Raw genomic sequence first — 11,743 nt, 5'->3', positions numbered from 1 at the left:
AGTTCCCAAAATATATTATAAAATTTTTCAGATTTTTTCGTCGTATCGATTTTTGCGGCACATGCATAAAGCACTAAATATAGATAAAATAAATAACTAATTACACAGATTATTTGTAATTTGTGAGACGAATATTTTGAGTCTAGTTAGTCTATGATCAGACAATATTTGTCAAATAAAAACGTAAGTGCTATTATTCATATTTTGCAAAATCTTTTAGAACTAAACAAGGCCTAGATCAGGCCAAGTAAGCAGCAGTGTATTGTTCGAAAGTTTAGGGATAATGAAGATGCATGCTTAACCCTTGCTGCTACACGGGTATGTCTATGTACGTGGATGTGTATTCCTTGGAATTGGGCTCGCCTGGCTGTGTTTTTTAGCTGATGCTGATAATGAGTTATTGTGAGAAAAAAATTATGTCAGTTAATTTAAATCAGCTGATAAGCTCAAGCCAAGCAGAGTGAATGGCCACGACGACGCGCCAACTGGTCTTCCTCACCAGAAGGCTCGCTCCCTGATCTTGCCGCCCCCAGGCGTCCTGGTCCTGCCTGCTCTTCTCCACTAGACCCCGCCGGGCTGGAGTGGTCTGGTTTACGTCGCTCTCAAGCCTCGGCCTTCTGGCCCCCTCTTGCTGCTTCAGGTTTTCATCGTTTCATCGTCGCACGAGCAACTTGGAACCTAACCATTAAACCATGTGGTCTCTTCTTGTATCATTCGCTCACTCGCTGTTCGCCGCTGATCAAGTTTTAAATTGCTAGTAGCTGTTTATATTTGTTTATTTACCAAGTGATGATGGATCTTTGCCGTGCGTTTTCGTCATAATCCTTTGTCGGCTCGTCATCGTCTGGATGGATAGTATCCATCCACACGTCTCTAATCCCCGTTTCTCGTCGGAGTCCACCATGGAAGGCAACAAGAATCTGCAGCCTTCTTTAAAACCAAAGATAAAGAATCAGCCAGCACTTTGATGATGGGCACCCGCACCTTATGTGCAACTGCAGACAAAACTCAAAAGCAAGCTGCTGCACCAGTTTCATTTACCGGTCTGCTGAATTGGTCCAAAGCAGTAGTATGCGTGGACGGTGGACCACGAGTGATGACTGCGAAGAGCGAGTCTGCCACGTCTGGGACGGACCCGATAGAGGCGGAGACGCCTACATTACAGACGATGAGATGAAAATGACAGGACAAGAAAAACGATGCTACTTCCGCATCAATGCCTAGAAAGGAGAAAATGATAGCACTAATTAGACATGGTCCAATTAGGCTGAAAGGCTTATAGAGGAAAGCTCCATTTGGTAGAAAGCTGTATATAACCGATCGCCGATTGGACGATCAATAGCCCAAACTCGAATCGCATTCGCATATCAAGCAAGGCCTAAAACAAAGTTGTTACGGAAGTTGAAAGGTAGGAGTCTTTATCGAAACACCCATCATATCCTACACATTGTACATGTAGGAAATACATTTAAAGAGATGCTACCTTGCCAACATTTCATTTTGAAAAAAAAAGAAAGAAACATAATTGAGGCCGTGTTCTGGACTACAAGTTCTCTACGGTACGGTAATAACAACCCTGCATACTTTCGCAGCAACGCGATGCAGAAGTCGTGATCAAAGCGTAAGCATTCAGGAAACATTAACTGGCAGGGGAAACTGAGAGCCAGCGAGCCACCATCACATTTTCGTAGCAGAATTCAGCACATACCAGCTAGATATTTGCTACTCCAACGATGTAGGCGTTCCAAGCATCTCCTTGATTGAAACGCTGCGATTCTTCGTACTTCACGTCTCGGTTGGCATTATATTCCTTGGTGTTTCCACTTGACTGGGTATTTGGCATCTCCCTGATCCATATGTGAACGGACTTGAACCCAGCTTCCTCCAAGCAGTCCTTGATCTCTGGTATCGACCATCTGCTTGAGAGCAACGAGAATTACACATTTGAAGATGATATTCCTCTAGTTGCAGAAAATAATCAGATTGTCTTGCAAGTGCAGTGCACAATGTCCAGAGATAAGGATAAAATGGCAAGGAAGCTTCACTGGTACTTTTATAAGTGTACAGCTAACAACAATTACAGAAATCCCCAAAAATAATGTCCTTTATTAAGAGCTACTAGAGATGGCATGGAAGAACCGAAGAAAGCAAAAAGCATACTGTCACAGAAACATCTAAATCAAATGCCAGCCAAGAAAATTTCAGATAGATGCTGCAAGCCAACATCATGCCATGGTGCAATACTGCAATCAAAATGCTGTTAAACCTATACCTAGAGTTTCAATGTTAGTTCTAATCTAGTGAACTAGTGAGGTAGCTGAAAGAGTTACACACTTACAGCCTCTGTAACATTTCTCCAAGTGAATGGGGATCATAAGCAATGATTCTGAAGTGAAGATTTGACAAGTCATGTTTAAGCTACTTACAGGCGCCAATGGTATGTGAAAGCATGCTTCAGCATTTGTTTTTTTCCAGCTTGAAAGTGGAGACTGATCCTTGTTTGGCGACTGATGATATCAAACTCATCTTGCTCCCAGAAATACTGTATGCAAGGTTATACATAACGGGGAGAAAAAATCAAGATTTAGTACTGCTCTACTCTGATTAAGCAACTTGCGTTCAAAAAACTCTGATAAAGCAACTGCAAACTGCGACATATCAACTTGCAAAAGTCCAAGGGAGCAAGTTATAAGACTAGTAAGCTTGATGGATGCTAAACCCAAAGTGTAATGGAGATATTATAATCTTTATGCACTACCAAAGATCCAACCTAAATTTCAAAACAACTAAAGATATTTAAGAAATATAAAACCAGGTTAACAAATATATCTCACTCGCTCCACAGATGGCAACTATTTGTGAGTTAATAGGTTTAAATGTCTTATATTAACTTACTACATTTCCATGCCAAATAAAATCAAACATGTTGCATATTACTGACAATGCTACCAATATATCTGTTGGCATGCTGTAAATTCTTACAGATACTGCAAACCTTGATCCAAAAAAGAAAACATAGCCAAATATAAATACATGCCTATCCTAGGATATTTTGTGTCTACCATGTTTCCCACTACTTCCAAAGATTAGGACCTTTGTGATTTTGTAACTACTATTCAATGCTAACAATTAACCCAACATTGCTCACCGTGAAGCTGGGGAATTTCCGCTGGAGACGTAATTTGCGTTCAGATGATGTGCCACCATATACATCCATTACAAATATACCACCTCTTTTTGAGAGCGCACTGCATACATGCCGGAAATACAAAACCAAGTCCTTTCGACTATGCAGGCAACAGCAGCTGTAGTTGAATGCACAGATAATATCCCTTCCAGGAAAAGTTGCCTCTGACATGGTCGAATTGGCTAAGCACTTTGAGTCAGCAAGATCCGTCTGCTCGCAACTGTTACTTCCTGAGCCATTGTCGCTGTTCACATTGAGACCATGCACAAGATCACTAAACTTTTGCTTGACAAGACGGGCATCCTTTGGTTGTAGAACATTTCCATGGAAAAGCAACATTCTTGAATATCCATCAACTCCAATCTTGCTTAGGTTGTGTTCAAGGCACCACTCAAGTGACTCAAGATCCAAATCTAAGCCGATTGCTGTTCTTCTTGCATCAGTACGGATCCACTCGGTGCTGCCAAGATGAAGGCCATAAATCATGAGCAATAGATATATCCACACAAAGGGCATGTTTGGATCCATTGGTACTAATTGTTAGCGGCTAAATTAGTACTAGCAGGTCCAAAATACCCAACCATAATCCAATTAATAGCTCAAAAAATAAACTACCTAGCTAAAAAGTTATTAATTGGCTTTCCCTAACTAAGAACTACTAACTATTCCCTCCATTATAAATTATAAGACGTTTTGGCTTTTCTAGATACATAGATCTTGCTATGTACTTAGATACACAATATGTCTATATGCATAGTAAAGCAATATATGTAGAAAAGCCAAAACATCTTATAATTTATGAATGGAGGGAGTATTAGTTAGAGGATCCAAATGGAGCTCTACTAATAGGTTAGCTAATAGCTTCGCAACAAAAAGTGTATTAGCAAGTTTCCTTCGGCTAGCAACTACTACCTCCGGTCCATTTTATCTGGCGCACACGCATATCAAGATTCAAACTTTAAAAACTTTGACCAATAATTAGGCTAAAAATTTCTAACTACTATAATACAAACTTTATATGATTAGATTTGTAAGGAATTATAGTATACAATGATTATAAGTTTACAAGCATAAATAATATAATATAAAGCAGATGAATGGTCAAAGTGTGATCTAAGAGACCGTGTCGTTTTAACTGCGCCAAATAAAACTATTAGTGCATTAATGCATACAAATTCCAAACAGGGTCTAAATCTAAGTCATCTCTCTAGTCTCTACTCTGTAACATATTAACATGTTTAAGATACGAAAAAAAAGGCTAAATAGTAACCATTTGAGACACTTGTATGGTACCTTCTAAAAACATGTGCGCCAACAGCAGAATGGAAATATATGGAAATGATTTCTTGCTAAAAGGGCTGTAAAACACAGCACAAAGCATCCAAGGTAACTGATAAAACGAAGACCGGACGTTCACATAGAGGCCGTGCTTTGACCTGAGGAGGGCCGTGCCACAGAAATCCTCCTGCAGGTGGAGAGGGACGCGCCCGCCGACGTACATCAGGAAGAACTTCTGCAGGTAGCTGATGTCCCCCTTTGGCGACTAAACACAAAAAATCACACGCATTGGCATATCGTCGAACAAGTTGAGGACACAGAGGCTTTTCACAAATCCAAGCTACTCCCCAAGCTAGCTGAGGTACCTGCACGGAGAGCTGGTATAAGTGAAACTTGGAAGGCATTGATCCGGCTCGCCATTGGTCCTGCTCACCCGCTTCCGCATCCCTCTCTGGTTCATCCTCCGCTGTTGCTTCGCTGGTGTCGTCGTTGTCGTCAGAGGAGTCCTCGTTTGGGCGCGGTGGCGCGTCGTAGGCTGACGAAGGTAAGTCGTCGCCGTCCTCGTCGCCGAAGTGCGACGCCCGGCGGCCGCGGCCCTGCCGGTGCGATTCCCTCGGTTTCTTTCCGCTTTTGCCCATCGATTTTTTTGTGTCTGCACTCTGGAGACAAACAGCAGCACTTCTATTTGGAAACTGGAGAACTAGAATCTACTTTTTGCAAAACAGTCCCCGTCCTTGTTCATATTTTTGTTTGCTTAAAGAGCCACACATTCGTCGTAGTCGTAGGAGTACTTTTTTGAAAAAGGCAAGGCAATACAAGTGCTCCGGAGTATATTTGTGTATGCTTATACAGGTGGCATTTGGGATAGGCAAAAGAAATTGGATTGACGCTCGCTGTGGGCGTGGGGAACGGATCTTGCTACGCTCGCTGTCGTGCTGGGCCGGAGCGCCGCTGGCCTCCTTCGAGGTCGTGGAATCCCCGTACCGCCGCCGTAGAACCCGGATTCGTATCTTGTTTCCCGCGAGGGCTGCCGAAGGCCTGAAGCTACTGCGAGGGCCGCAACCCGCAAGAGTACCTTGTCGCACCGCGCAAGCCTCATCTCGCCTCGCCGCGTGGACCGCCGGAGGCGCAAGTTTTCTCTCCGCGCGGGCACTGTGACCAGCTTCGCAGCTTCTACGCTCACCACACGGGCCACCGACTCACCAGCTCGTCTAGCCGTACGGGCAAACGAAGCTGCTAGCGGCACACTCGCATGGCCATTCCTCGGGCGGGGACGAGGAGGAAGAAGTGAGGTCGACGAGTTTGCCTTGGTGGCAGCAGTGGCAACAGCAAAAAAAAGGTTAAATCCAATCATGGCAAAAAGTTATTGGGCATTCGGGCCTGCTGGCTACTGCTATTTGCAGATGTTTGGGCTGTACCTGTTCAGCGAAGCCCATCGGCTGTACGCAAAGCAGCTCCAGCTTCCCAGCAAAGCCCATCGGCTGCAGACCAAAGCGAGAGGCGAAGGGCTCGGGCGGGCGTCGGAGTCGCCTCTGCGCTCTGGCGAAGGGCCAGGACCCGCGTCTGCGTCTCCAGTCTCCAGTCTCCACTCTCCTCTCCAGCGCAAATCGAACCTGCCTAGTTCCCATCCGGCGGCGGGAGCTCCTGGGTGAGCCGGTGAGGACGCCGCACCACCACATCCGGCCGCTGCTCAGTGCTCACCACAGCTATCGCATTTCTCGGCTCCGTTCCCGTACGTTGGTTCAGCTTTTCCATCCTTCTAACCCTACCAAACGGCACCACAATCCCCCCGGCCGGGCAATTCGTCGAACAGCATGGACGCGCCTCCGCCCTCGCAGCCGGACGCCGCGGCGGCGCCGCCCTCCTCGACCACGGCTTCTGCTCCCTCTCCGGCGCCACCATCCAACCCACCCACTTCTACCGCCGCCGCCGCAGCACCCGCGTCCGATTCCGCCATCACCACATCTAACCCGAACCCAGCTACCGCCGCAAACCCCACTCAAACCCTAGAGGCTCCAGGCCCCGTCCCCGCGGCCGCGCGGCCGCCGCCGCCGCGAATGAGGCCGCCTTACACCCACCTGGCCGCGCCCATCACGATGTCGTCGTCCTCCTCTGGGGCTGCCACAGCCGCGGCCTCCTCGGCTTCCGTCCCGGCCGCTTCCTCCGCGGCTCCTCCTGTGCCACGCGGTGGGGTTGTTCTGGGGGTGCCTGCGCCGCGTCCCGCACAGACGCCCGCTGGTTACACTGGGTTCGTTCCGCCGCCTCCGCTTGCTCACCAGTTTGGATTGATGCATCGCGGTCCTGACCAGCCCCCGCCTTCATCTTCGCAGGTTTGTCTACCCAATCGATTTCATTGTTATGCTAATTTTAATTCACAAGTTGATCAATATTGGTTGAAATGTAGCTTGGCTCTAGAATAACCATGGATTATGACTAGTGAGTACTAGCTCAACTGGTTTATCTTCACTAACCCCATGACCATGGATTATAACCATGGATTACCAAAGAATACTGGAAGTCTGTAACCCAATTTTGCGGTTTACAGCTTATTGAACATGTTGCCTCGGAGTTGAGATCCAAACTATGGAATGCATACATGTCTTTTGTGATGTTTGTCCTACAGATATGGCTGCTTATTTCTTGTCACTCCAGCCACTCCTGAAACTGTCGAGTTTAACTCATTATGTGGGGTTAGGACTTAGGAGTGAAAACACTCAATTGCTTATTACCTCTCACCTCCTGTGTTAACTCATGGCATGGCCTTGCACCAACACATGGAATTGGCAATCAGCTGTATAGATATAGCTGGTGTCTTATCACTGCTTGTAGTTCATCTATGCTCGGGTTTGGTCGATTATTTTGTACCTAGTTAAGCCATGCTCTGGTCTGGTTCCTTTCCATTGTGAGTAGATTGCATCCTTTATTTGTGCTTTTGACTCCACTGAAGATTCCTTATTCTTGATGGCCTCCAGTTTAGGCAACCTTCCCCTGGGATTCAGAATATTGGGATGGCTGGATCCATTAACACATCCCAGATGAGGCCAGGAGCAATATCTGGTCCGCAGCAGCCCAGACCTGGACTTCCATCATCAACAACTACTATCCCATCTGGTAGCCAAATGCCAGGTTCACAAGTAAGAAAAACTTGTTTATTAGAGCAACAAATATTGTACTTCTATGAAACTTATCTTTCTGTTTAGTTTATGGGCTACATCATATATCTAAACGCTGGTCATAAAAGTTACACTGTTCTTTATCCAAGTTAATATAGGCACAAATTGCGTATTCAATTTATTTGTCATGGGATGTGCCATTACAGTTTTTTTGCTACAAATGTGGTTTTACCAGTTATTAGTCTACAAATGCTTCGCCATTCTTGTAGCGCCTCTGTGGTACTAGCACCTTAGCTGTTTTTGCTTAAGTTCTATTCTTCATCCAATCCAATGTACACAGAAATGGTCTTTTTATTCATCCCAATTCATGTCATATTCTGTGATTGATTAAACTATTTTTCCACAGAGAGCCCCCTCTCAGTCTTTAATGAGGCCGATGACTGTGAGTTCTCCTTCTCCTTTGCCGGCTTCACAGCAAACTCCACAAAGTTCATCTTCAACATTTAGGCCCCAACAGAGGCCACAAATTTCGCAACCAAGACCACAACAATCTGCACCTGTGACTCCACCTCAACAGAACATAATTTTAACACAGCAGCAGCAGCAGCAGCAGCAGCAGCATCAGAAGCAACAACAACAGAGTTCCTCACATCAAAATCAACAAAGTACTGCCCCAAAAAATCAGCCACAACTTTCTCAGCAGCCAGCCGCTCGTACTCCAATATCAATGACACCAAAGCCTGATTCACCAGCTGTACCAAATGTTGCTGTTTTACAATCTGTGGATGCAGCTGCAACTGATGCAAATGGTAGTGAAACTGGTGCTCGACTAATCACCAAGAGAAGCATACATGAATTAGTTGCACAGGTATGTTTCTACCTTTTTTTGTTCTCGAGTACGGGCATGTTGCTACTTCTTCAATGTATTTTGAAAGAAGGTAGATGGTCATTGTCAGCATTTTTTCCTCTTCTTTTCTCTTAGATATCAATCATTTCATCAGTTCACACCAAACATTCCCAAGTAGTGTGAAATGGTCCAGTGGGTCCCTTTTGGTTTCTCTCAATTCATTTTGCAAGTCCATCTTTTGCTAGGTCTGTACAGTAGCTCTGGAAGTCATGGCAACCACCAATTTGGTAGTTCGATTATCCTTCGAATTCCTTCTATTAACTTCATAAATAGAACCATTTGGCATGTTTCTTTGGCAATGTGGAAATGATAATTCAAATTCATATGGTCACAGGAGCAACTTAAAGGATACTTCATCACTGCATACTATCGTGTTTTAATGACTTACAAGAGCTAAGTAGAATTCATTGTTGATACTTAGGGCATGTACAACGCAAGGTGCTTAAGCATGAGTGTTTAAAACAGAATGATGTTACAGCATTCAGCACTTGCATGAAATTTAATTCCTCCGATGCAAGTGGTTCTTAATAAGCTTTAACTACCTTGTTAAGCCCCAGGAGCAAACTTAATAATCTTATCCTCTTTATCAGCATCTAGGGCAAATGCCATAGCGTAAAAACACTGAATTTTTTTCTCTCTATGCGCCTCCTCTATGGACCCCCATTGTACAATATCTTAATGCTTCATTTTACCACATCTGGCTTTGATTTCATCTTCAAAATTCCCATTATATTCATGTGCTTCTGATGACCTGACTAAAGCTTTGCTTCAGCGATACTTGGACAGTTGGACCAATGCTGAAGTAGGATATAGTTAGTAAATAGTATCGGTTACTTCTGTGAATAGCGAACAATACATTTGTTGGGTTGATATACACCATTCAATACTTGGCAGATTGATCCTAATGAAAAACTGGATCCTGAAGTTGAAGATGTTCTTATTGACATCGCGGAAGATTTTGTTGAGTCTGTAAGTTATTCTACCCTCTGCTTTATTGTCAATTTGGAAATGCATTTCCTTTTCAACAAGAACAATAATAACAGAGCATTTGTAGTCTTATAAGCAAGTTGGGCTAGGCTAGGAAATCTATTTATCTGTATGTAATGGTTCTTGAAATGCCTAAACTCCTTACTACAGGGTTGAAGGTTCCTAATCTCTATTTTTTAGACTGTATCAATACCCCTCTCTCCCTAGATTATTCTATGAGGTCGTCACCACTCACCATTGATTATTGAATAATTGGTTGATGAAACTTTTCAACGGATTCATTCAGTTACAATCATGTATCATCAATTGCATGTCATGACATCAAGCAACTTCATTTCACATCTCTTGTGACTCCTTGTCCAGTAGCTAGTTTAAGTTTATTTTTTGGTTTTCTGATAACTGTTTGAAGCAGGTCACAACATTTGCTTGTTCTTTAGCAAAGCATAGGAAGTCAAGCACATTAGAAGCAAAAGATGTACTTCTCCATGCAGGTTCTCATATTATTTTATTTTGCTGAATATATGTGATATTACCCTTTTAGGTTACGTTTATTTAAAATATAGTTTTATTGTAGCTTAGTGTTGTCCATTACAGAGAGAAGCTGGAATATCACCTTGCCAGGCTTCAGTGGTGATGAAATCAAACTATACAAGAAACAGGTAGTTCATAGTTGATAGTTGTACATTTCTATTTATCGTTTATTGTTTGTTTTCAAATTTCTCCCAGTATTTTATTTTTGTTCATTTTGTACTCACCATCTTCGGCTTGATGATTTGCAGCACATAAATGATATTCACAGGGAGAGGCTTGCTCTGGTACCCACTTTTAAAGTTTTCAGCAACTATCCATCTAATTTCATGCTTGATCATGTGCATGTAGCCATATATCTCCCATCTTATGTGATTGGAAACATAATACTATAACTGTTGAATTGGCAAAATTCCAACCTATATCGAGTGTTGTTCATAACTCTGCTAGAACATTCTTCTGACTGTTGAATCTGCTACTTGCATAGACTGCTTTCCTTTCATGTTGTGTTGATGTATTACACTCTTTTTCTTGTAATGACCACCAGATCAAGAAGTCCATGGCGACTGACACAAGAATCTCTGCTGCCCAAGCAGCAGCTAACCAGAAAAACCAGACTCCGAAACCACCTGCCCCAGCTTCCCCGTGAAAGATGTCCATGGGCCCTGCAAAAGCCAGTATCACGCATCACATCTTTGGTGTTCGGACAGTTGTGGGATTGTTGTTTGTTGAACCGCTGGTGGCAGTAGATGTGTTGCAACGGGTAGATGTACAAATGATTTTGTCATTACGAGTATCTGGTTAGAATGTTATTTTGTTAATACAAGGCATGGTTCCATATTATTGTACATTACTTTCGTTCTAAACTGTACATATAAGCAAATAACTTGACCCTCTATATAACAAGCTATATCCAGAGAGTGCGGCAATTGTAGCTGTAGTTTGAAAACCTTGATAACAACTTAACGTCAACACTGTAAATGTGATATTGTATTCTTCTGGACTTGCTCTAATAATAATTAAGGAATCGGCCTGGCGCTCTCTAGCCATCTGCATCGTTATTAATGGCAGACTGCAAATCATTTCGTTGTGAAAGTACTATGCCGCAGCAGCAACTAACAATAGACGCGTCAGCTGAACCTCGGCGCGAACCATCGACCTCGTCCCCGCCGGCTACGTTGATGATCCCAGGCCAACTCCTGGCGGCCCCCGCGACAGTTACAAGGAAATCTCGGACTGTTCCGTGGTGTCGCGCAAGCGCGTGAACCTCACAGCCCTGAGCCTGACTGGGCCAGCACCGAGAGCACCGGGCCACGGGTGGTTGGCGAACGGGCACGCGGCGCAACTGCACACGCACTGAGCCATCAGCCCTCTCTCTCACCCAACACGGGCCAGGGACAAGCCAGGCCAGGCCGCGCACCCCACGGCCCCCACGCCTGGGAGAGGGGGGAGGCCCGTTCCGGTGCTGGGCGCCTTTCGCTGCCTATGCCCGCGCCAACTACTCGCGTCCTCATCCTGCGCGCCGCGAGTCTGCCACTACAGGGCGCGCACGAGGCAGAGGCAGAGGCAGAGGCAGAGCTTGCGTCCGTCCGGTCCGGAATGTCCGGCCTACTAGCGAGACACCACGGTCTGGTAGGTGTAGTGCTGTACCAGTACCAGTGTACTGCTAGGCGCCGCTGCTTCACGTGTGGACCGGACGTGCGTACCCCGCCTGGTCGGTCCTGGGTTTCTCTCGCTCCCTGC

The 11,743-nt window shown here is 44.8% G+C and overlaps 2 protein-coding genes across 2 annotated transcripts; one reads left to right on the top strand and one right to left on the bottom strand.

The window, feature by feature from the left end:
* On the bottom strand, positions 1,380-5,812 carry LOC8058944. Its single transcript, XM_002456619.2, has 5 exons — positions 4,831-5,812; positions 4,624-4,730; positions 3,149-3,647; positions 2,427-2,542; positions 1,380-1,916 (listed from the first exon to the last, which is right to left on the bottom strand). Exons 1-5 carry the CDS (start codon positions 5,101-5,103, stop codon positions 1,712-1,714), a joined length of 1,200 nt encoding a protein of 399 aa, XP_002456664.1. The 5' UTR covers positions 5,104-5,812; the 3' UTR covers positions 1,380-1,711.
* LOC8058943 (transcription initiation factor TFIID subunit 12) lies at positions 5,965-10,866 on the top strand. Its single transcript, XM_002458754.2, has 8 exons — positions 5,965-6,795; positions 7,438-7,599; positions 7,985-8,446; positions 9,380-9,454; positions 9,885-9,963; positions 10,067-10,131; positions 10,252-10,287; positions 10,548-10,866. The coding sequence occupies exons 1-8, from the start codon at positions 6,280-6,282 to the stop codon at positions 10,647-10,649; spliced, it is 1,497 nt and encodes a 498-aa protein (XP_002458799.1). The 5' UTR covers positions 5,965-6,279; the 3' UTR covers positions 10,650-10,866.

Source organism: Sorghum bicolor, chromosome 3 (genome assembly GCF_000003195.3).
Source record: "Sorghum bicolor cultivar BTx623 chromosome 3, Sorghum_bicolor_NCBIv3, whole genome shotgun sequence".
Lineage (NCBI taxonomy): Eukaryota > Viridiplantae > Streptophyta > Magnoliopsida > Poales > Poaceae > Sorghum > Sorghum bicolor.
Note: the sequence above shows the minus strand (reverse complement) of the source record. Positions and strands in the feature narration are given on the sequence as shown.